The sequence below is a fragment of the Pseudonaja textilis genome, chromosome 3, assembly GCF_049901715.1.
Source record: "Pseudonaja textilis isolate UNSWEBS1 chromosome 3, rPseTex1.2, whole genome shotgun sequence".
Lineage (NCBI taxonomy): Eukaryota > Metazoa > Chordata > Lepidosauria > Squamata > Elapidae > Pseudonaja > Pseudonaja textilis.
In genome coordinates this window covers 89147665-89174567 of record NC_141992.1, presented here as the reverse complement: position 1 = coordinate 89174567, position 26903 = coordinate 89147665, and the positions used below count along the sequence as shown (strand labels likewise).

Here is a 26903-nt window from a genome sequence, read left to right as displayed (position 1 = left end):
TGAAACAAGAATTTGACCTTGATAGCTAAAAAAGGGTCTTCCTGAGAACTTTATGAGAGTTTTGTAAACTTTGTGTTGCAATAGTAATACCAAACAAATCAAACAACAGTTCAGCTTTTCAGGCGGTGCTTCCAATTCTTCAGAAAGAAAAAGAACACCACTTGCATTCTTAACACTGAAAACTCTGAATAATAATTTTATTTTGTACATAAAAACAACAGCATAGCATGCACATGCACACATGTGTGCGCGCACATACATAGCTGTAGCTGTACAAACTTTTTAAATGCCAGAAAATAAGCGTTTGACTTCCTGTTTCCTTAATGGTTTATACAGTACTTCTTGGAACAATATCTTGCATTTATAAAACTGAAGAAAACCCTATTTTACGAAGACATGTAATCATGCCCTTTATTAAATTATTCAATTCCTCCAGCAAAGGCAAGAGAAAGTACTTAGGAATATTTATTTATTTTTGCTCACTTATAGACTGGAATCTCGTCAGGCTAAAGCACTAATCTCTATATGTATCTCCTATGAAAGGCTAGATATGGTCCTTCTTCACTGTCTTCCTGCATATCAAAGATTCCAAGCTGACTTGTCTTTGGGAAAGGTCTCTTCCCTCCTGCAACCAGGAGTGGGATTCAACTGGTATTACTACTGTTTCGGTGATTATGTTTTGCATGTGCAATGGCACTTTGCACATGTGTAATAAACCTTAAGCTGTAAGGCCCAGACAGCTGATAAGCACTGCACATGGGTGCACAGTGTTTGAAAAGGCACTTCTTTACTGCTTTTTCAGCCTCAGCTGTGCCGGGCAATGCAGCTGAGTTTGAAAAAGCAGGAAATAAAGGACAGGTAAGAGTCCAGGTGGGTGGGTGGGCCAAACAGCAGCAGACACCGAACCAGTTCGGTGTCTGCTGCTCTTCAGAGCTACCTGTTCTATAGAACGGGCAGAACTGGTTGCATCCCACCCCTGCCTGCAACTCTGGATTACATTCCATCAAATCACCTCCCTCTCCAAAACATAGTCCCTTCCTCCATCTTCTCTTTTTCCTTGACGTTCCTCATGGGAATTGGTTACTTGGGGTACAGATGATGCCTCAGATCTCTCTTGTCTGCTGAATCCTTCATGCCAGGTGGCTCCTCATGCAACATATCTATACATTTAGCAAATTTCTCCCTGTTTTTCCTGTCTTTCATTGGGAAATAAAGGCTTGAAATTGAAGGTAGAACCTCGCTGGCCTCACATTGCTCTCCTGTTGGAGCCCCTCTGTGAGACAACAGAGTTTGAAAGGCCATAGCTTTGTATGTGATATTAATTCAGAGACTACAAAATAAAACTATTATTGTGTTATCTTTACTACCATACATTACTGAACAGTAAATAAAAGAGGGTTTCTTACCTACTGTGTCTCCTTTGCTGAAAGATAAAGATGATCTAGTCTCCATTACATAGGTTTGGTAAGCATCAAAGATATGACTTCTGTTTTCCACTGTTTCTAATCAGTTCTATTACAACACAGCTTGCAATATTCATACAAGATGGGCCTAAATGAAACATTTTCTTTATTTAAGCCTAAACAACAGGTTTTCTTGCATTCCGTGAAAATATGTCTTGAATTGCCAGATGTTGGTGGTCTCCAGTGGTGCAGAAAGGCTTGCATAACCATTAAACTCTTCTTTGGAATCTGAGGCTGCCGTATTATTTCTCAAAAGCAGGCTGGAGTTTTTAAACTGTAGAACTTCACAGCCACCAATATCTGAGGCACCACTGATAGTGCTTGTGCAGGACCACAGCCTGTAGCTAAGACATAGTTAATAGTGCTTGTGCAGAACAAGAGATCTACCAAGTTTAAAGCTGCCTTCTGGCCATGCTTGGAAAAACAGGAACACCCACCATGTAGCCCTGTGCCTACATTAACTTTGTGTAGAATATCTTCAATGGATTGGTCTGAATTTACATCACGGCAAATTTTAGCCCATTTTGTGCCAACTAACAATTTTTAAAGATGTGTAGTTGGAAACTCTGCAGCAACTTCTAAGATGTAGCTTAATCTTGTTTTACTTAATATAATTAAAACATGGCTCTGCTGATTGGCCTAGGGGCATTGCATTGGGGTGTTTTATACTGGAGGTGGTTGAGAAAAGGCTCTACCTTCACCCCATTGTCTATTAGTTCATTCCTTGGCTATCTTTGCTAATTTGTTAACATTTATCATTTTATTCATCTTTTGTATTATCATTTTCATCTTGTTGTAAACTGCCTGGCTTGCTGGAGTCACTTATATGGGCAGCATATAAATTTAATAAATAAATATATTTTTTATACAATATCTTACTGTTAAAAAGAAAACAAAGCAAAACAAAAAACAAAACCCTGTGTCTGTTTCTGATTTTCTCATGTTAGTTATTAGAACTGGGAAAAATCCATTTGACTGAACCTCCCTCTGATTCTGAACATCAAGTTCCATTATGCTAACTCCAGAACAACAACAGCAGATGCAACTGTTTGTGCATCTTTGATTGGATGTGAATTGGAAAGTTTACTGTATACCTTTGTTTCTTTACAAAATATATTATAAATGGTTTATCAATAAAAATTATTTTTGAATTTCTTTTATTTCTTGAAGAATTCAAGAATCTATATAATAAAAAATATCAATTACAATTATCTATTGTCATTGCTTTAATTTGGGATGATGATTGATTGTTCAGATTAATCAAATTTACATTTTAATATTTTATCTGCCTTAAAGATGTTCTACACACTTGGTTTTAAATGTTATCATTTTCCCAGTAATTTCAGTTGGTAACATCTGTCTTTTACAGAGTTGGCTTTTAGGTTTGAATCCACTGTTTATAACTGTATACAATCCAGCTTCATGTGGTCATATTAAAGAGACTGATATATGATTTTAGACATTCATTTTCTGGTTTAAAGGGTGCTGCGTATGTTATATTGTTTATTTACTTAGATCTATAAAATAAAATATGAACAATAAAGAAATAAATTTGCATCTGTACATTTTATGTTATTCTTTTTTAAACTGATTCAGCTGATCTGTGCCTTAATGCAGCCTGCAATAATTTTTAATATATCAAAGTACATGGGCAAGAAGATTCTGAAATGTCAATATTGTTAGGAATCTGTCCACCAATTAGTTGGGTTGGCAATATATAAACCAACAATGTATGTTTGTAGCTTTAAGACAGAGTCACTGTATTGATTTGTACTATGTTCCGATTGGTTGATTGTATTGTGAATTGCCATAAGAGGGAGCTAGAGATCATAGCTTGCTCTCTCTGACATGCTCTCTCTCTCTGACATTATGTCTCTCTGACATTCTGTTTCTCTGACATTCTGATGCTATCTAAGGTTCTCTTCTGTGCTTATACTTTGATATCTTTGTTTACTGTAAATGACAAAGGCAACCGGTAAGAAGATTTTGTAATTGGATATTCTTTGGACTGTTAAACATATATGACCTGGACCGTATCTTGGACTGTGCTATTTCTTAAGGTAAACTTTAAATCAATTCAGTATAGCTGTGTGTGGCTGAATAATTATTCATAACTACTCTCATAAATGTTTCCATGTGCATATCCTTGTTACTCAAGGGTTATTCTGTACATATCATAGCAAATATCACCATTTTTCAAGCAAAATCACTAAACTTCTCAAGTGACTCAAAAAAGTGACTGTAACCAATTTATTACTGAGCAATTTCTTTCTCTTTTTAAAAAGATGACTTTTGACACAATGACATGTAATAAAATGTAATATTCTTCTCCAAGAAGAATTCCTCTCCCAAAATATTTGCTTGTCTTTTCAAATCTTGTGTTCTAAAGCAAAGAATAATGGAGAAAGTTGGCATTTTTATCACATAGCTTTCTTTATTGGAAAATTCAAGGAGAGTGTTCTATTTGCTACAATTGCTTCGTCATTAATATGTACTCTCCAACCAAATTTTAAATGCTGGCAAATTCCTGTTGTTTAAAATATTTGTAAGGACATTCCAAAATTATCAAAAGGTTATTCTGCATCCAGGAATATTACTGCTGCCTTCCTGTTTTTTCTTTTTTCTTTTTACATTGATGTTTTGGTCTCTTGAATTGTTATGGATTTGCTTAATATTGAACCATTTTGTTCAGTAAATTCTTTAATTTTAAGTCTCCACTATATTTTCAAGACTTCTTCTCTTTATGTTCAATAATGTGCATGGAATATAATTTCTTACAGATTTTTGCAAGTTATGCGATTTCTGTTCTCTCATACAACAATTTATTCCCATATTTTCTTTTTCTTTTGCAAACCTTATAAGAATCTCCTTCATGTAAGCTGCATTTGTTTCTGCATTTTTTTTTTGCATGTGAATAATATGCTTTCTAGAAGTAACAGCTTTTCATACATGGACCAATCAAAAAGATTTTGATCCATGTATGAGGATATCTACTTCCTTGAGATGGTGTAAGAACTTTAGAGACCCAGCACATGTCAGTTCTTGAAAATAGTTGATGTCTTGCTGGACAAAACATATCTTGGTTTTGGATTTTGTATCTGATCTGCTTTGTAGTTAATATATTTGTAACTTAGATAACTTTTTTGTGTTGCACCCTCTTCGCTACATTCATAATTTCACTTTTTAATTCCAATTTTATTTTATTTTATTTAGCATTTTCCCTTATGATTTCTGGAGATTTTTATTTAATGCTGTCATTTATGATGTTGATTTCTTGAATAGTTGGTTAAGGATGTCTGACTCCTATGTTTCTTCCTTCCTCTCTTTTGACATCGGTTGTGAAAATCTTTCCCATACACAATTCCCTCTTATTTTATTGCTGTAACCAAACTATTCTATTTTCTTTATTCTAAATAATGGATAGTCAGTGGGATGGCAATTCTTCTAACAATTTCTCCCAAACCAACTTCCCCCCCACTTGCTTAACCCCCCCCCCCAACTCTCTTTTCTTTAACCCTCTTAAAATCTTTCTCTAACCAATAGCAAAGAAAACATTCAGGATATACTTCTTTTCTGCCCTTCAGCCACCTCCTCAGATTCTACAAAATAATATAAATTAATTGTTCACTGTTCAATTGTCTCCTTTAGTGCCATTTAGTGGGCTGTGAAAGCAACTATGTTTGGAGCCAGAAAGAAAGAAATATATATTTTTGGCTCTGAGTCATTGTTGACTTTTGAAAACTGCCTGGACAAATACCTACAATGTTCTTGGCAAAATTTCATTAGTGGTTTGCCATTGGCTCCTTCTGAGGGCTGAGAAAGAACGATTGGCCCAAGATCACCCAATTGTCTTTGTGCCCAAAGCTGCACTAGAACTTGCTGCATCAAACTTTGATTTAGTCTCCAATAAAGAAAACTCCACAGCTAGTGTAAAAGATCTGATTCTGATTGGGATCATGGAGCCCCAAAATAAAAGTCATATAAATTATGGAATCAATCCAAATAGATTCCTATGTACATTTTTTTTTAAGTTGGATAAGGAAGCATAGATGCACTTTCCCAATAGGGAAAAACTGGGGGATGTCCAGATGACAATTTTTTTAATGGACTAAAATCTGCCTGCAATTTACTGATACCTGAACCTAAAAAAATATTTAGGTTATTATTTTTCAAATGTACCACCTCCTCCCTTTTAAAAGCCCAGCCTCAGATTCATGCACATTCCTAGGATTTGATATTCCACCCCCACATCCATGCAACTATTTGCAGTGAGGGCCTGCTGCTCCCTTCCACACACAATACTGCATTTAAATTCAGTTTTCTATCGCTGCTGCAAAACTTTTAATTTGTCATCCTGGCCTAGTCATTATCTGCTTGACAGAGAGAAATAATGTATATGTAGTTTACTGTCAAAAAGAAATAAAAAGGAAAACAAAAGAAAAGGAAAGGAAAAACAAAACCTTCTGTCTGTTTGTGATTTTCCCATCTTAGATGCTACTAGGCACAAACCCATTTGGCTGAACCTCCCTCTGAATATGAACATCAAGTTAGATTGTGCTAACTCCGGAGCAACAACAGCTGAAGCAACTGTCGGTGCATCTTTGATTGGATAGTGAATTGGAATGTTTACTGTATTATTCTGTTTCTTTACAAAATATACTACAAACTGGCAATAAAAATCATTTTTGGATTTTTTTTTTAATTTTTTGAAGAATTCAACATATCCATGTACTAAAAATATCAATTACAATTATCTATTACTATTACTTTAAGATGGGTTGCTGATTGATAATTCAGAATAATCAAATGTTTATAGCTAAAATGGAGGGAGGGAAATCAATATTCCCCACTCCAGGTGCATTTTTAAAAAGTTATTTATAATGTTGCATTATAATATTTTATCTGCCTTAAAGATGCTCTATAAACTTGTTTTTAATTTTTTTCATTTTCCCAGTAATTACTGTTGGTAAAATTTGTCTTTCATGAAATAGGCTTTTAGGTTTGGATCCATTGTTTATAGCTGTATACAATCCAGCTTCATGTAGTCACATGAAAGAGAATGATATAATTTCCGACATTCATCTTCTTTTTGCTTCAAAGGGGCTGTATATGTCCTGTTCTTCATTTACTTAGATCTGTAGAATAAAAAGTGAATAGCAAATACATGAATTTGCATCTGTACATTTTATGTTATTATTTTTTAAACCGATTCATTTGATCTGCAACAGAATGCAGCCTGCAATCATTTCAACATATCAAACTACATAGGCAAGAAGATTCTGAAATGTGAAAATCACAATTTTTTAAAGCCAAATGGCTAAAACTACTCAAGTGACTCAAAAACTGTTGACTGTTCTGTCACTGAGCATTTTCTTCCTTTTTTAAAGACTACTTCTGACATGACATGTAATAAATTTTAATAATTTATAAGGCATTCTTAATATTTTGAGAGATAAACTCCGGAATTTAGAATGAACGTGAAGCATCAACATTTTGAAAATAAGAATAGGGAATTAGATGTTACCAAACTTTAATTCATCCTCACAGGGAATACACTTGAGGAAAGATGGGATACAAATGAAGTGAATAAAAAACCCACAGTATCCTCAGACAACACAGCCAATAGAAGAATACTGGGAACTGTAGCACAGCAATACCAAGAAAGCCCCCATTTCCTTATTAACTAAGAAAGAAAAATGTCCACTATAGAAATATTTGATATGTATATGTTTATCTCAATACAAACTGGCATTTTACTAATAGTGTTTGCATTATTTGCAGTTTCAAATGAAAGCCCCATAATAAGATAAGATTCCTATGATCCAAATGAAATCTTGACGACTTTATGAGCAATGGGAGAAAATTCCTATCGGGATGGGAGTAATATTTAAAAACAATGAGGCATGGGACAAAGAGGAACAATCATTGCCCATCATTGAATCTCTTCTAGTCGGATCCTAAATCCTGGCAGATTCCAAGACTGAAGACCAGGAGATCCCTCTGTTGCGAGGCTGAAATGAGTGGAAATTCTAAATTAACTTCAGTGGGCTATGTTCATTCATTTCATTGTTCTCAGTGGAATAAATTCAATGTGCACCTAAAGTTTTCAGGAAAAGGCAAGTAATTCTTAGATTGGATTTGTTTGTCCCTTGGGAATCAACAGAAGTTCATTTAGTGATGAATAACTTTTCTTGCCCAGGTCATTTCAGAGTCTTCTTGTTCAATCTATTTTTCCATTTATTCTAAGCTTGGAAATATTTCATGGAATATCTTATTTTACATGTAATGAATTATTACATACTGGATGCCAGCATTTCGGCAGTTTGATTTTCACTGGCTCAAGGTTGATTCAGCTTTCCATGCTTCCAAGATTGATAAAATGAGGACCCAGATTGTTGGGGGCAATATGCTGACTCGGTAAATGTATGGGCATTCATTTAAAACCTATTCGTTCTGAGGCAACTAAATTTTTGAGTGAGGCAATGAAATCAGTAAAAATGGCCCACTGGGTTTAAAGTAGAGTTTCTACTCATTTCAGCTCCAGCAAAGGATTCTGAAGATCTGTTAGGCTTCATCAACAGACCAGAAGAGATGAAATGCTGGCAGATGCCAAATTCTGAGACCCAATCCTCATTATTTTTAAGTATTACCCCTGTCCCCATAGTGCTTCTCTTCCATTGTTCTGAGCCAAGGATAACAAACTCAAGGCCTTTGGGCTGAATCTGGCAAATTGGCCGCTTAAATCTGGCCTGCAAGGCCAGCCCAGAAATATCAAAGGAGTGCTGCTGGAGCTGGGGAGGCCAAAACAGGCCATGCTGGGGCCTCCTGGAGCCTCTGAGCAGCTGATGAGGCCCCCACATGGCCTGCTTTTGGGCTTCCTGGCTTCCACCAGCCCTCTGCTGGCCAAAAACTTATAGTAAAGAACTGCAGAAAGAAAGAAGAAGAGGAGCAAAGTTCATCTTGAGCCTGTGTCAAACATCCACCACGACCACCCCCACACTAGCAATGTCCATCATGACCACACCCACTCCCAGCCACCACCTCGGCCCTCCAAGGTCAAACTCAAGCCTGATGTGAATGTCAATGAAATTGAGTTTGACACCCCTGCTCTGAATGGGAAAAAATTTATTTAGATCAAAGGATTCTTAAGAAGTGTTCTGATTCAAAAGTATTGCAGAAAACCTAGTTACCTTAGAATCCATTACATCCATAAATTTAGCTGCCAGACTTAGGTTTTTAAAATATTTCAAATGATTTTTTTTCAATGCATAGATATAGATATATAGGTATATAGATACAGACAAAGGAAATAAATTTTAATATTGGTGAATTAAAGTAATTTTCTGAAAATATACATACAGGAATGCAATCCGGATAATCAAATTTCCCATCCACACAATTAGCTCTTAATGATCTGGTATTTGGATGTGGTTTATAGCCTCTTAAACATACAAATTCTACTGTAGTTCCATCTTCAACATATATTTTATTCCTGTTGCTCCACCTCAGCTTTATATTGTGTACTCTCATATCTTCTTCATTTGCTGTACAAGCAGCTGCAAAAGGACACAGATCAGATGACATATAGAAAGTTTTAGAGTGAGGAATTCATTTGATAAAAGTAATTAAAGTTTAGGTTAGAAATTCTATGTTGCAATAGGTTAAAATGATTAAAGATCTATTTAAATGGATCCCCCCTTTTTTCTTTTGTCTCTCATGAACTAATCATCAGTCATGATAATTAGTTTTAAGCAAGACAATGTTATATGTGTAAAAGGAAGAAGAAAAATATTGTAGTCCCCTTCTTCAAATTTCCTCATACTGAATGTCTGAATTAGGAGAAGACCAAGTTCAGGCAACTTCTCTTAAAATATCTTCTTTTTCAACATTTATTAATTAAATGGGACTAAATGTGATTAAGTCAGCAGAGTCATACTTAGCCTATTTAAATAATAATAATTTTAGTTCTCTAGAGATTAAACTAATACTATCATTCAAAAAAAAATAAGCTGAATTTCGGCTTAGGAAAAGCAGAATTTCATTAGGATGATTTAACAAAATTGAGGAAAACATTTGTAAATGGCAAAAGATCTTGTACAATTCTCCATTATGAAGCAGTTTCTCCCAGAGAGAGTTACTTTATCTTGGTTCATAATACTACCACTTGTTTTGACCAAGGCTTCCTGAGACTATAATTAAGCACATGCTTAGTCCAAATAATTCTCTTTTTATTTCAACGCTGGGAATTATATTCATTCCCAGCCCGTAATGAGTTCCAAACAGTCTCTTGAGATAAGCACCCACCTTTAACTCTCTTGAATTGCTGCCAACAACTAAAGTGCCAAATTAACTGTAAAAAGCCAAATGGAGTACAAAGTCCACACAGAGCTTCAAGGTTTAATCCAAACAGAGCGAACAACATTGCTTCCTACAAAGGTTCCTGCCCTTTGCTCCTCCTTTATATCTTATGGGAAGGGCAACCACCTCCAAGCCTTACTCCCAAGTTGCCCCTTTTGTCTTAACTGTTCTTGCCTTCTGGCAGCTCTGTGCATAAGCACACTGGGAACAGGCTCCCCTTGTTACGCTGCCTCGCTGCTGTCAGAATCTGGAGTCTTCGGAGTCAGTAAATAACTCCCAGATGGCCTTGGCCCCATCTCTGTATCAGTTGCAGGACCATCATCCGAGTTCTCCCCAGACTCCCAGACTGGCTCCCCACTGTCCGACTCTGCTGCTGTCTCCACAGGCTGCCAGCGGACCACAGCACTACTTCTATTTCAATTATAAGGAAACAAAATATCTTCTGGCACTGACATAACAGCTCTGGTGTCATGAAATTTATTCCATTCCCAAAGTACAATATTTATCTATAAATAATAAATCTATAAAGAATTATAGATAATACTTATACCTCTACATATTGGTGTTTGTGACCAAAGACCGTTTTGACAAGTCACTCTTGGAGAACCTTCCATTGTATAGAAATTTTGGCACTGATAAGTTACAGTTTCAGATGGGAAATAGGTTGCCTTGGATATGTCCACAATGTCTCCATTCTCCACAGGAGGTGGGCGTCCACATTTCCCCCCAATATCTATAATAGATACAGAATCAATTGAGCAACATCTCTCAGGATTACAAATATTATTGTGTATTTGTCAGAGTATATTCATGAACTGGAATAGAGCTTGGTAACAAGATCAGCATAGGTAGGCATAGCAACTAAATCAGCCAATGAGGATAGTTTTGAAACTGAAACCAGGATTAGCCTAGGCTGGAAACTGAAACTAAAAGTAGCTTAGGTGTGGCCCAGTGGTGGGATTCATATTTTTTTTACTACCAATTTTGTGGGTGTGGCTTGGTGGGCATGGCAGGGGAAGGATACTGTAAAACCCCCAGTTAGAGGTGGTATTTGCCAGTTCTCCCACTACTGATTCTCCAGAACTGGTCAGAACCTACTAAATACCACCTCTGGCGTGGCTCTGCAACTCTGCAGCTTTGTTGAGCTCTGTAACTCTGAAGCTATGTTGAGCTCTGAGTCTATCTATTGAAGATGAAACTAACTTGCTTGCTGAACACTGGAGCTCTGTTCTGAACTTGCAACATGTTTCTGTTTGAGTTTACTCCATACTGGAGAAATCTACAGCTGGTTTGTAAAATCTATTTATGTTTATAAAGATGTTAAATGAAGCATCAGCCATCTGTGTTTATTTTTCTGGTACTGAATTATTGGTGCAAAACTCTCAATAGGTTATGGGCTCAGAAGCCCAGAGAAAAGACTAAATTGTACTTAAACCTGAGAGACTGCCTGTTTTAAAAGTAAGAAACAAGGCAAAAGGCTTGCAGGATGGCTGAAAAAATTAAAGAGAGTTCTCTACCCCATTTGGGTCAGAAGAACTAGATATATAGAGCTTGTTTGGGCTAAAAAGGTGGAATGTTTTCTGAAGGCTAAAGAGTTTTGGAATATTGTTGAAAATCCACCCCAGGCACCATTGAATGCTGCAGATCAGAAACTGCATGATAGAGCATTTGCTTATATCATCTTAAGTTTAGAAGATGATCAGTTTATCAATGTAGCTGATTTAAAGACTGCAAAGGAAGTCTGGGATAAATTGAGGACTGTTCATGTGGTTGTATCTGCATGCAACATTGTACAATTATCCAGAAAGATATATAGAGCTCCTTTACAGCCAGGAGATTCAGTGGAACAGCGTTTTGTTCATATGCAAACTTTGTTTGTGGAATTAGAACAATGTGGGATGAGAATTCCTGAATTCCAGAAACTGCTCTTAATTTTGAACAGCCTAGATGAAATGTGGGACATTGTTTCTGCAGTTTTTGAATGCAAACCAGAGCAGGAATTGAATCTGGAAGCTTTGAAAGCAAGTCTGATAGCTGAAGAGCAGAAACAGTAGCCTTGGCAAATGGCAAGATGGCTAAAGTCATTGGAAGAGATAGTGTGCAAATTCCATATTTGGAAACAAGGTTTAATAATGCTTTATGTGTGCCAGAAATGGAACATAATTTGCTGAGTGTCTCTATTTTAGACAAGCAAGGATTTGAGACCATATTTGTAATGGGCAATGTCTTATAAAGAAAAATGGAATTGTATGTGTAAAGGGCATAAAGCATGATAACCTTTATATGTTACAGGGACAAAAAGTTCAATGTGCACAAACATTTGGCAATGTTGCAAAACATGATTCATGTGTTCATCTTTTGTACAGGAAACTTGGTCATGCCAACTTTAAAGTTGTTCAAAAGATGAACCAATGTGCAGAAGGATTGCATGTAAAGGGATGTAAGTCATTTATCAAGACCTTTAACCGATTTGGAGGAGAACATTATTTGACTGAGCTGAAGGCAGTAAGTGAAGGAGATTAAGATATCGGACTCAAAAGTATTGGAAAAAAAAGAGAGTAATTGAAGTTTGGGAAGAGACTGATTGCTGACAGCGATTAGTCAGCACTTTTCACCACCCTCCTTCAGGTGTGCCTGAAGAGAATTACAAAATTCCAAAAATGTTGGATTTAATCCTGACCTTAAAACTCTATTTTCTTACCACTCTACTTTATTTTCTTGAATTCTCCTTTGGTACTATTCTGTTAAATTTTCTATCCTGTCTCCTATTTACTGACTTTTTGATATTAAGGTGAATTCCTTTTCTCTTTTCACCTTTTTTTTTAATAATAGCTATAAATTTATTTACTTAGAAAAGGTATACTGATTACTAGACTTAATTGCTAATTGATTTAATTGCTTTGAATAATTAGTAACAATAAGTATTGTAAAATATTGCTGATTTAGAATACTTAGAATATTTAATATTAAGATTTAGGATTAGATAAAAGTTTATATAGATTTATAAAACTTAGAATTTTATAAAGTTGAAATTTGGTTTGATTTGATATATTACTTGCTATACATATTTGTTATATAAATTTATCATAGAGAATATTATATAGTGTTGGATAGTGCTCTATAGTATTGGAATATAGATTGTGTAAACTACATGCCCGATTGAAGACCTAAAACCAAAAATAATACGTATTTATATATCTTAATTTCTAGTTGAGAGTGCTGAATTTAACCACTCAATAGATTGGTAGTCCAAGCAATTAGACATTGAATTGAAATTTTATCATAAGGGTAATAACACTGAATGGTGATTTGGGACAACATAATTAACATAATTCAACAGCAAAAACAAATACTAAAAAAATGACCTCCACAACAACCACAGTCCTGAAAACAGGAAGGAAGACTACCCCAACCCTAACAACCACCTTGGCAACAGCTTCCCCTACAATTCAAAAAACTACTGAAGAATCCCTAACAGGAGAAAAACAATCCAATGTCTCAAATGCCAATATACAATCTACTCTGCTAACTTTGCAAGAATCAACGTCAAAACTGCAAGAAATAATGATCAAGAATCATAATGAAACAAGAGCAGATATCAGGGAATTAAAAGAAGAGATGGAAAAGCTAAAAGCTGAGATGGAAGCAGATATACTTAAGGTAGAGGACAAGACTGGGACATTACAACAGGCTATGGAAAAAAAATGAAACAATGATAAAAGAAATAGAGACAAGGACAGAACGAACGGAAAAGAATCTAGAAAGGGTAGACGAAGAATTAAAAAATGTAAGCAAAGAAATGGAAGATTCCCTGGTCTACCTAGAAATGGACAAGGCAGCTGCATACCTGAGATTTCAGAATGTGGAGGAATCGAAGGATGAAGAACTAGAGCAGCTAATGGCAGAAATACTGGCCCAACTGTTAGGAAAAGATAAAGATGAAACACTCAAGGAATTTGATGAAGTTTATAGGGTCAGTACCAATTATGCAAGATGCCATAAATGTCCAAGAGAGGTTCACATCCGTTTCGCAAGAAGGAGTGTGAGAGATATAATACTCAGACTGTCAAGAAATGGAACAATAACGTACAAGGGTAAAGAGATTATGATCCTCAAGCAAATCCCAAGGAAAGTGAGGGAAATAAGACAAGATTACAAATTCCTAGCCAGTTATTTAAATCAAAAGGAATTCCATTCAAATGGTTAATCCCAGAAGGGATGTTAATAACATGGAAAGAAAGGAAAATCAAAATAGACTCTATGGAATGGGCACAAGACTTCTACGAACAGTTAGTAGGCACGGAAGACCAAAATACCAAGGAGGAATCCAAAAGAAATTTGCAGGAAGACCGAAATTGCCATAGAAATAAAAAAGAAGGAGCCCCCCAAAACCAAGGGAATGACTACCCACAGCAAGAGAGAGAGAAGAACCAATCCCACAACTACAAGGAGAGAGCCAAATTATCACAAGACAAAAAGCAAAACAGACCTAGCTAAATGGAGGAAGAAAAGAAACTCTTATCTATAATATAAATGGTTTAAATTCAACAACTAAAAGGAAAAGGATAATAGCTAAACTAATTAAACAAAATGCTGATATAATATGTTTACAAGAAACTCACATTAGGAAAAATGATGAAAGATATTTAATTTGTCCGAAACTAGGGAAGTTATTTATGGCACCAGCAGATAAACAAAAAAAGAAAGGAATCGTAATCTACATGAAAGGCAACCTAAAAGCCGATCTAATTTGGTCAGATCCAGAAGGAAGAACTCTGGTTTTACAAATCTTGATTAATACTATTTCATTTCTATTAGTAGCAATTTATGCACCAAATGAAGAACAAGGAATTTTTTTAAAATATTTACACCAAAAAATAATAGGATTTTAAAAAAGGAACATCTGTATGATAGGCAATTTTAACTCTATTGCTGATTACCAAAAGGACCATAGTAATGCAAGTAAGAACAAAAAAGGGAAAAGAGAGTTTCCCAAGACTTGTAAGGAAATGATGAAAGAACTAAATTTAGTGGATTTATGGAGAAAATTAAACCCAGATAACAAACAATTTACAAATTACTCTAACCCGCATAAAATATGGACAAGAATAGATATGGCCTGGATGAATGGGGAAATTGCAAGTGAAATAAAAGGAATCGAAATTTTACCAGATGAATGGGCCAACCATAACCCAATTCAAATAATTTGGAAAGGCAGGAGAAAATCAAAGAAAAGATGGACATTAAACACTCAATTAATAAGAGAAGAAGCTTAATAAGCTTAATAGCTCTTTAATAAGCTTAAAGAGGAACTAAATTATTTCCTAAAGGAAAATGATAATGATGCAACCTCGAAACAAAATATTTGGGATACATTGAAGGCAGTCATAAGAGGAACAACAATCTCTTATAATGCCATGAGAAATAAAAGAAAATATGCTCAACAAAACAAATTACAACAACAAATTAAGAAATTAGAAATCCAATTACAAAAAAAACCCCCAAAAACCAAAGAATACAAAATAAGTTAATAACAACTAAACATAAATTGAACTTATTGGAACAAGAAAAAATGGAAATAAATTTGAAAATGACTAAACAAATTTATTTTGAATATGCAAACAAACCAGGAATATGGTTATCTCATAAACTTAAAAAAGGGAAAGAAAAGAGATTGATATACCAGTTAATAGACGAGAAGGGTGACTTACAACATGAGATAGAAAAGAAAAAAGACATCATTCACAAATATTTTGAAAAGTTATATAAAAAGGAAGAAGTTAATGAGGATAAAATAAGAAATTACTTAGAGGAAATGAATGATGAAGTAATTGGAGAGGAATGGATAAAATTATTAAATAAAGATATTACATGGTCCGAATTGAAATCAGCAATAGAGAATCAAAGTAATAACAAAACCCCAGGGCCAGATGGGATTCCAGCAGAATTATATAAAGCAATCATGGAATTAATTGGACCACTGATGATGGAAGTGTTCAATGAGGTACTACTAGCAGCTAAGATGCCAGACTCGTGGAGGGGAGCATTGATTTTGCTGATCCTGAAGGAGGAAGCTGACCACAGATATGTTAACAACTACAGACCAATTTCACTCCTAAATACTGATTATAAAATATTCTCCTCCATTATAGCTAATAGACTAAAACAAGTTTTAAACCCACACATACAGGAAGACTGAAATGGATTCCTCCCGACTAGACAAATAAAGAATAATTTAAGAACAGTAATAGATGTCTTAGAATTTTATGAAGCCCACCCTGAGAAACAATTCGCACTTATGTTTTTAGACGCAGAAAAAGCATTCGATAACCTAAATTGGCATTTTTTAATTCAAAAAAATTATAATATGAATCTAGGCACTAAATTTGAAAATATCATAACAACAATTTACGACACACAGCAGGCTAATATCTTAATAAATGGGGAACACACAGGTCCAATAAAAATAGAAAAAGGTGTTAGACAGGGCTGCCCTCTCTCACCTCTTTATATTTGCTCTAGAAACACTCTTAATACGTATCAGGCAAAATCCTGAAATTAAAGGATTAAAACAGAAGAATATAAATTACAAGCGTTTGCCGATGATATGGTCTTCTTTTTGGAGGAACCAATAGAAAAAGGATACAATTTGATAAAAGAATTAGAACAATTCAGCACAGTAGCAGGACTTAAAATCAATAGAAAAAACAAACAAAATTAATGACCAAAACTTAACAGAAGACCAGAAAAAAGATTTAGAGGTAAGTACGGGAATACAGGTAACAAAGAAAGTCAAATATTTAGGAATATGGCTAACACCACAATGTAAAACACTCAAAGAGAATAACTATGACAAATTGTTGCAACAAGTAAAGAAAGATTTAGAATCTTGGAGCAGGTTGCAACTTTCACTATTGGGCAGGATTGCTTCTATCAAAATGAATATTTTACCAAAATTCTTATACCTATTTCAGACAATTCCAATTAAATTGCATAAATTTTTTTTGAAGAACTAAATAAGATAACACTCAAATTCATTTGGCAAGGAAAGAAAGCTAGAATTAACATAAAGGCATTACAGGATCTGAAGAGCAGAGGGGGATTAGCACTTCCAAACTGGGAACTATATTATATGGCAGCTACTTTATTATGATTAAAAGATTGGGTGAACTTACTTAACAAAAGAACACTATTATTAGAAGGCCACGATTTGCAGAGAAGTTGGCACGCCTTCTTATGGGAAGTGGGGAAACCCAATCAGTCCTATTTTCATAGCCACCTAATTAGAGATTCACTACTAACCAATTGGAAAAAAGTACGGAAAAAACACTATTTAAAAGTACCGATTTGGCTATCTACAATGGAGGCAATGGTTCATCCCAACAATTTGGACATCACAAAAATGATTAAATACAAAGACTTATTAGATTCACAAGGAAAACTGAAAACACGACAAGAATTACAAGAGCGAGGATTTAAAATTGATCAGTGGGTATATCTCCAAATCCATAGTAGATATAAACAAGATAATAAAGATTTCGGAATTTATAACCAACTCCAGCACTTAGATAAAAGTTTATTAGGATCAAACAAAAAAAACCCCTAAATTTTACAAATACTTACTGGAAGTAGAACTAGAACAAGAGATAGTCAAAGGAAATATGATAGCTTGGAGCAGAAATGTCGGACAGAGTATTACATTAACAGAATGGGAAAGGATTTGGAACAGAAACAAGATCACAAAATCGGCAGCTTATAAAGAAAACACATACAAAATGTTTTACAGATGGCACCTTCCCCCTTCGAGGTTGGCGAAGATGCACCCCAACACAAGTCCAAAATGTTGGAAATGTAAAAGTATAGACGGAACCTTTTTCCACATGTGGTGGTCATGTAAGGAAACCCAGAAATACTGGCAAAGAATTAGAAAATGGCTAGACGAGATAACCAAAGAACAAATTGAATATAAACCAGAGTCCTTCCTATTAGGGATTTTTGAAAAACAATTACCAAAAAAGATGACGTATATAATAATACATATCTTAACAGCGGCCAGACTAGTGTTTGCTCAGTGCTGGAAACTATCTCACATACCTATAGAACAGATGATCATCCAGAAAATTTCAGATTGTGCAGAATTTCTGTACAATTTCATGTAACAATTTTGTGTACCATTGAGCAGGCATTGTGAGTCTATGAGAACCCAAAAGTTGTACATTGGATCTGTCTAGGGCAGTGCAACCCCATCCAAAACTGAAGATTTTAAATTCGCAGATCCTGAGGCTCTCCAAGCAGCCATAGCATCGTGGTCTTACCAGTGTTCAAGCCTGTTGTCCCCCATGACATGCATAGCATCTAAGGAGGAAACAGACTAATGTCTCCTTAAAAGTTCCCAGGGATCCCCCCTTCTGCAGTGATACATACATTGATCATCACCTGGAGCTTAATATCATGAGGTTTTCACCAGTCAGGAGGGATATGGATTTAATATGCAGGCACTTGCACTGACAGCCTTGAGGGTGGTTACAGGAACTGGGCATGGCTAGTCTAGTGAAGAGAAGGACCAGGAGAGGCATGATAATAGTCTTCCAATATTTGAGGAGCTGCCATAGAGAGGAGGGGATCAAGCTATTTTCTAAAGCGCCTGTAGTCCAGGCAAGGAATAATGGATGGAAACTGAACAAGGAGAGATTTAACCTGGAATAAGGAGAAATCTTCTGACATTGAGAACAATCAACCAATGGAACAGCTTGCCCACAGAAGTTGTGGGAGCTTCATCATTTGAGACTTTCAAGAAGAGATTGGACTGCCATTTGTCAGAAATGGCACAGGGTCTCCCTCTTGGGTGGGGGGTTGGACTAGATGACCTACAAGGTTCCTTCCAACTCTGATTATCTGTTATCTGTTATCTGACCCTCTCAGCTTCCTCAGATTTAACAGAATCAAACTGTTCCCAGAAATCCGGGTAAGCCCACTTCCTGGGCATCTCTAATGGATCTGCTCTATGTTTGGCCTCCTACTGAGAATAGATACAATTAACTTTTCCCATCAGGTTTTTCACAAATTCCTCCACATGGCCCTGAAGATAATCACTCATGTCCTCCTTCCAGGGGTGGGCTACTATGAGCTAATTTTATGTCCAGTTCGGCTAACCGCCAATCCCACCCCTGGCTGGAGTCTCCATGAGGCCCATTTTGGATGTGAGGTAAGTGGAGGGCCTGCATGAAGCCTGGGGAGGGTGAAGAATGGGCCTCCTGGAAGTTCCGGAAGTCCAAAAATGCCTCCGGAGCCCAGGGGAGGCAATTTTTGCCCTCCCAGAGGCTGGAGGAAAGCAAAAGCTCCAGAGCCCGGGGAGAGCAAAAACACCACCCCACCACCATGGTGCAGGAAGCCAACTACCAGGAACCCACCCAGCAACTGGGCAGAGAACTGGTTGTTGACATTTTTGAAGCCCACCCTGCCTCCTTCCCATCATGTAAGTTATAATGCAAATAATAGGGATAGCTTGAAGGATGGAATTGAAAGGTATGAAACTGAATGCTGCTGATATTAGCATCAAAGGAAAGGTTACAAAAAAGCAGTATAAAATGGTAGGAGAGGGCAAATTTGATGCTACATCGGGAGAAATTTAAAAAATGTGCTTTCGGTGATAAGTGGAGATAACAAATGTTTTCCTAGGCCTTGGTTCCCTGTTGAAAAATAAGTGAATTGTGAAATAGTGGAAAATGTTTGTGGCTTATTACACATGGATATTTCAACGTAAATTGGAAGAAGGTGCTATTTTTTTAAAAACAAGTTTTATTAATTTTAAAAAACAATACACAAACAAAACGTAGAATAATAACATAGGACATCTTTTTTAAAAAAAAAAACCAAGTAAAACATCTTATTTAGAGACAGGATAATTCCAAATTATCACATTTCCATACCAATACAGTTTAATATGTATATTCATCTTATCTGTTCAACTTCATATCTTTCCCAACTTGTCCCTTTCCTTCTATTCAATTATATTTCTTTTGCCTTAAATTGTATATATTCATTATATCCATCTGTCTTATTTAAAATGTCATTGTTCTTTTCCAACATTCTTCTAACGTTTTGATAAACAAACAAGACACAAAACCTAAATACATAAAACTTCTTTTTGGAAAGCGGCTTACCCCAGGTTACATCTTTTTATACAGACATAAATCAAATTCATGCTCACTAATATACTATTTCATATCTTATTTAACATTCTATATTTTCTATATATTTTCTCTCTTCATTCACTCTCTTAATTCTATTTTATTTATTTCATCTCAGTTTAAATAATTATACTTGCATCTTTTGTCCGTTCTCTTTCAATTATCTATTTTCCTTTTCTTTCTAATACAATATTTCTCCTGTAATGACTGGTTGAAGTATGACAACTTTTTATCTTTCCCCTAAATTTAACACTTAAAATAATACATACTTTCCATACTGATTCTGCTTAGTACATTCTAAGTATCACATTTTAGAATAATAAAACAAAAAGAAAAAAAGAGAATTAAGTTTATATAATAGTAAAGACAATATTCCATAGAAAGTTAAGCTCTACTGTTAAATCTTAAACATTTTTATACGTTCCCTTTAATGCATTATTAACTCATAATATTTCAGTTTTCTAACTCAATTTCAAATACTAATATCTACAATACAATCTTATGTACTTTTGCAGAATCATTTTTTAAATTATAGTTTACCCTTTGTCTCTGAAAAAAACCTGTTTTTTAACATCTTGTTTTAAACCTTTATGACTTCTCTTTCCTTTTTCCCTTCCTTTCTTATCAGTTCTAGCCTTTTTATCCCGCCATCTCTCAAACTCCACTCTCTTAATCTTCCCTCTCTGTTGTATTTCTTTTTTCTGTTGCTTTCTGTCATTGTATCAATTTTTCATCTTATTTTTCCCTTTCTTGGTTGCTTTTTTAGGTTCTGAATTCTCCATTCTATTTCCCTCCTTTCTCTCTTCTTCCTCAACTAAGATTATCTGTCCATTAAAGATGGCTTCTTCTTCTCCATCCCAGCTTCCTTGCTGTTGTATTTCTTGGTAGGTAGAAATCACCATTTCCAAAAAATGAAAAATAGATCCAGAAGAGCCCTTGCCTTCTTGTTCCTCTTTTTTTAGTTTTTGAAATTCCATTAGTAATTCTTCAACTGATAATGCCATTTTTTTCCTTAAAAACAACCCAAACATTTTTAGCCTTTCAAGAAATAATTCCCAAAAATCCCAAAGTCACAAAGCAATCCAAATCAGAACAAATTGTTTCATTTAGCACTTCCTTCTTTTTATATTTTTTCTTCTTGGGGTAGAATTCAGTTACATAGTTCCAAAGTAAATTTTTAGAAGTCTAATTGCCATTTATTTCTGATCTTATAAATTCCAAGCAGTGTCATTCAGTACAATCTTAAAATAAGTTCTTTACCTCTTCCCTCCCACTTATAGCAAAATTCCAGTATTCAGAAATATTTAATCCCCTTGGCTTCAAATTTCAGATTTAATTACCTTCTGTGCCCAAGCAGATTTTTCCAATTTCCATCAGCTATTTCCATGGGGAGGGAGAGTGAGAAAAAATAACTTTCCCTTTTAAATCTTCTTCTGCCACTTTCACAGTCTCTTTGGGAAACAAGGTTTCATTCAAACGATTACATTTCCAGGGTGTTTTGAAATTCCTTGCTGTCCCAGTTCAGCCAAAAAACTTTCACTTTCTCCAACTTCCTCCTGCACAATCTTGCCTGGCTGCAGGCTTCTTTGTGGTGGCCATTACTGACCGCCGCTCCACCGCCTTGGGAAGAGGAGTTTTTCTGGCTGAGGAGGGGGTTTGCGATACCCCAAGCCCCTGTCCAGATCTCCTCTCTCTTCAGCTGCCTCTACGGGACAACCATATCCTCCAGATCCAAATGGATCGGAGGCACTTTGGCGGCGAGCGCAGCAGGGACCACGCACGATTGCGGATTCCTGCCGCCGCTGAAGTCTTGCAAACCAGAAATCCGGAAGAAGGTGCTATTGCTCCCATGGAAAAGGGAAGATAGTAAGGGTGAGTGAAAAGCTACAGGGAGGTTAGTTTATTAATTGTTCCTGTGAATATACTTGGGAGAGAAGTCCGGAAACTTACAAAATGTGACAGTGAGCAAAACTGGGGAAGGGCAGCAGGATTTTATGTTGGACAGGGATATAGAATTAATATCATCCTTTAGCTGGACAAAAATTAAAACATTCTTAATTTCTTAAAATTAAGAAATTTTTGGATGTGAGAAATAAATTCTATTGTATGTTTGTTGATTTGGGAAAGGTTTATGATAAAAGGAACAGGCTTAAACTTATGGAATATTTTGTGTAGAGTTGAAAGTTGGTTGCTGAATGTGATAATAGAGAGGTATTAGAGAGAAAGCAACCATGACAATCAGGGGAACTCTTGCATAATTATTATATATTCCTTTTTTAAAGTATAATGATATTTATAAAACTTATAAGGAGGCTTACATTGGTTCGGGACATGAATGTGAATGTACTTTCATTTATGGGTAAAGTCACAATGTTGGCTGAGAATGTAAATGATTTCAATGAATATTAGACATGTAAATGGTACAATGAGGAACAATGTAGGAAACCCTGAAATCATTAAATTTGAAAGGGAAAACAGAATACAAATGATTAATAAATGGAAAAAATGAAGCAAATGGGTCAATCTACACATCTTGGTAAAATGGTGACTACAGGTGTAAAAACAGATGGAGAAGTTAAGATAAGTAATATATGTAATATATATGAGATTTTTAAAATGATAACCAGTTTTATGTTCTATGGCATCATAGGATTGAGAAGGAGAGGCTAATTGTGAAATAGAAATCCATGTTTGTTCTCCAAAAGACACATACTCTTCGAAATGAGAAAAAAATTCTCGCTATAAAATAAATTGAATAGATTTATATAAGTAGAAATTCAAAATTGGGAGAAGAGGGGCAATGTTAATGAAAATATGTTCTACTTTCACAGTTCAACAGGGAAATTAAATTTTACAATTCTAGCAATAAAATATTGAAAAAGCCTTTTCAATATGACAGAACTTTTTCAAAATAACATGAACGAGCCAGTGGAGTAAAAGCAAATTCATTTCCAATTCTAACTTCAGTTCTACATAGTGAAGATCTGTACATAATACCGAGGGGTCAAGGTGGGATTCAAATTTTTTAACAACCGGTTCTGTGGGCATGTCTTAATTTGTGGGTGTGGCTTGTTGATCACATGACTGGGTGGGCATGGCATGATGGTCACATGGCCTGGCAGACATGGCCAGGTGGCCATGTGACTGGCAAACCAAATACAAGTGGTCCTCGCTTAATGGCCGGTTCCTTAGCAAGTGTTCTAATTTATGACTGATTTCCTCAGAGCTACTTAACCTGTTTTTGGAATTTTGACAGCCATGCACAGACACACACAGACACAGACACAAACACACACAGAAACACACACACACCCTTCTAACCCTGCTATTCTTTGATTCTGTAAGGATCTCCTGCTGGAGCAGGGGGTTGGAGTAGATGACCTCTGATGTCCTTGCAGGCCAGCTCTAGTGCTGCTTCAAAGAGTCTTCTGAAGCCAGGGTTTGTGTCCTACTTTCCTCTCCTTTTTTTCTGTCTCCCTCCCTCCCTCCCTCCTTACATGTATTTATCTCTCCGTTCATATATCTCATTCACTTTCTCCTCTCTTTCTTTCTTTCTTTCTTTCTTTCTTTCTTTCTTTCTTTCTTTCTTTCTTTCTTTCTTTCTTTCTTTCTTTCTTTCTTTCCTTCCTTCCTTCCTTCCTTCCTTCCTTTCCTTTCTTTCTTTCTTTCTTTCTTTCTTTCTTTCTTTCTTTCTTTCTTTCTTTCTTTCTTTCTTTTTCTTTCTGTCCATTCCTTCCACCCCCTTTCTTTCTTTCACTTCCTTTCTCTCTCCCTTTTTCTTTCTTTCCCTTTTCTCTTTCTTTTCTTTCTTGTCTCTTCCTTCTCTCTCTCTCTCTCTCTCTCTTTCTTTCTCTCATTCTCTCTCTCTTTCTCTCTTGCAGAGCCTCACTCACCTAGGGAGATCATGGTGGAAGGCAGATAGCGATGGCTGGTGGGCAGGTGAAGGCAGACTTCAGACAGCAATGGTGCATGGCCGAGATAAGGAAGAAGTGGGGTTAGAATGTAGTCAGCTTGTCATGCATGCACGTGATGTTGCACATGCACAATAAGGACTGACTGGGCAGGGAGCGGAGAAGTGGGCAGAGAGGGGTGGGGCCCATTTTACCAGTTCTCTGAACTACCGGGAACCGTAACAACAGTTCTATAGAACTGGGCTGAACCAGTAGAATCCCACTCTGGATAATACCTGTACAACGTGGAGTTAGTTTCCAATGTTTCTTCAAAAATGTAATGAAAGGAGTTCCAAGAAGAGTGTTCTATTGCCAGAACAAGATAGACTCGAGACCGGAGTTGAGTTCAGCTCTTTATTTAACTGTCAATAACTTCAACTAAACTCAAGCCACGGCAGCCTCTTTTATAGCAGCTGCTCACGGCTCACAATCAATGGCATCATTTTAAACCTCCCGCCGTTTAGGCAGCCAATCATAGTATGTTGTTAACCACCAATCGCTAGGCAGTAGTGATTGTCCAATCGGAACGTAGTATTACGAGTATGCAAAATGTCTATATACAACAAAGAGCATAACCTGTATTGCATCGATAGTGTACCTTCTCCTGGGCAAATATTTTGCCTTTATTTCACTAGTAATCTGACCATTTTGAATTTTAGGGGGAGAAAAACATCTTACATCTAAAATGGAAATAAAAATGGTCCCATACAAATAAAATGCACTTGGTTTTCCTAAAGCAAATGTCTAAAAACATACTCCCACTTTTGAAACCAAACCTGTCAACACACACCATATAACACAGAAAATACAAGGGTGATGCTGCAGGCTTGAGGCTGCTTCCCTTTGAGGTGAGGAGAATGTGAGCTTACAGACAGAGGAACCTCCTCTTCCTCCTACAGCACTTGTTTCTACTCATCTTGAAGAAATGAAACCAGGTGCTTTCAATCAATGCTGTCATGATATTTGATCAGCCATAGATTAATGGTAGTGTTGTGTTTGTGTAAATAATTTTCTCTGAAACTTCTTTTGTATGATGATTGTTCACTTGGAGGGTGGAAGAACCTGTATTCTCTAATTTTGTTTGTAAAAGCTAAAGAAGAATACAATGCGGATACATAGTTGGTAATTGTGTACTAGAGCAATTCTGAAATGTTGTATTGAAAACTGAATATCCTGCAAGAAATTTAAATCCTTCTATGAACTACATGCAGAAAAGAAGCTGTCTAATGAACCTCTCTGCATGATGAACTATTCTAGACTTTTCCCTTCCAATCCAATCCAATCATGGAGCATGCAACTGTAATCCTCTACCCTAGGCTGTGAGGGAGATGGTCTCAATAACCTTTGCTGATGTTTAGAAACCATGAGATTTGGGTGAGAGAGAACAGATTAATATAAAGGTTATTTAGTCTGTTCTGTTGTTTTACTATTTTTACAGTTGATCATATATATCCAAATATATGTGTGTGTGTATGTGTGTGTACATATACATATACATACACACACACACAACACACACACACACACACACACACAAAAGCAATTTCAGGTCAGGCAATTTTAGCTGACATTCCTAAAGCTTACCTGTCAGGATACATTCTGGAGCAGGTGACCACCCCTTTTGGGTGCAAGTAATTGTTGATTGCTGGTTTGCAGGAGAATATCCCGTATCACAAACAAATGTAATGTTGTTACCTTCTAATATGTAGTCATGATTAATGAAGCGACCATGATCAAAACGTATAGAAGGATCACATACTTCTAAAAGCAAAAAAAGCAACTTAGTTCCATCATGGATGGTTCTTGGAAGGCAATTCATACTATGCATGATATCTAGTGCACAGAAAAGACAAGGTGTGAAGAGAGGAGGAAGGTGATGAGGAAGAACCCTATATTTCTGTTTATATTTTATCAAAGTCTCAGCTTTTACCTCTATCATTTAAGGTTTTAGTACACTTTCTTTTGCAAACTCCAAAACAACCTTTAGGGTCCTTTGAGAAGAGACATCAGTGGAAGCACCACCCTAGCAGGCAGAACAACCCAAGAACAGACTGAAATCTCTGTAGGATGCTACTTCTTCAAGGTTAAAGAAAGGTCAGGATAGCATCTCCCTGGCCTGTTTTGTTTATACTTGGTAATATCTACTGCAAAGGGAAACAGTTACTTACTGAAACACTTTGGTTCTGGGACATAGCGGGAATTGATGCATGCAGCCCTTTGCCATGTTTGCCCTGTTTGCTGGTTCGCAGGCACAAAACCATGATCACAACGAAAGTCAATTGTTTGTCCCTCCCATTTTGGAAATGGTTTGTACCGTTCCAAATATTCAGTCATTCTTCCATTTTCTATACGGACATAATCACAGCCCTTTGCTGAAAAAAGGGATAAAAAAAAGTAAGGCATCGCCAAAATTCAGAATATTCTCAGTTCAATATCTTTGCTTTAGTCTGTCCTGGCATCAGAGATGAAGGTTTTAGCTATGTTGTTCTAATGCATTTTCAGAATCTGGTCTGAGTTTCTGCCCTGCATCTGAAGAAGGAAACAGAAAGTGACAATGGAAGATAGTTGAATAAAAGACCCTTATTTCTTCCACTGACAATCTGTGTGATGAAGTAGTGATATTGGCTTGAACATTTTATATCTTAAACTGGAGGTATCGTAAAGTGGGACTCAAGAATTTTAAAAACTTTTTTCCGCCTTCCTGTTTTCCCCGGTGCAATCATGAAGCATGCAACTGTAATCCTCTACCCTAGGCTGTGAGGGAGATGGTCTCAATATCCTTTGCTATTATTTAGAAACCATCAGATCTGTATGAGAAGGAACAGATTAATATAAAGGCTCTGTTCTGTTGTTTTACTGTTTTTACAGTTGATTATACGGAGGATGTTATATTTGGTTTTTATATTCTACTTAGCAGCTAATAGTCTCTAGATTGTGATGGG

At 36.1% G+C, this 26903-nt stretch overlaps 1 protein-coding gene across 12 annotated transcripts in view; it reads right to left on the bottom strand.

Moving 5' to 3' along the window:
- LOC113436187 (complement factor H-related protein 5-like) overlaps positions 1 to 26903 on the bottom strand; it is a 256629-nt gene that overhangs the window by 19146 nt on the left and 210580 nt on the right. For 4 of the 12 annotated variants that reach the window (XM_087930330.1, XM_087930331.1, XM_087930324.1 and 1 more), the window contains 4 exons: positions 26130 to 26333; positions 25546 to 25722; positions 10372 to 10554; positions 8823 to 9019 (listed from right to left, as the gene is read on the bottom strand). In XM_087930330.1, the coding sequence (XP_087786456.1) occupies positions 8823 to 9019; positions 10372 to 10554; positions 25546 to 25722; positions 26130 to 26333 (761 nt within the window). Of the gene's footprint in view, positions 1 to 2709; positions 2981 to 6142; positions 6599 to 8822; positions 9020 to 10371; positions 10555 to 25545; positions 25723 to 26129; positions 26334 to 26903 lie in introns of those variants that run through there. The other 8 variants (XM_087930323.1, XM_087930321.1, XM_087930322.1 and 5 more) reach the window with 8 other exon arrangements.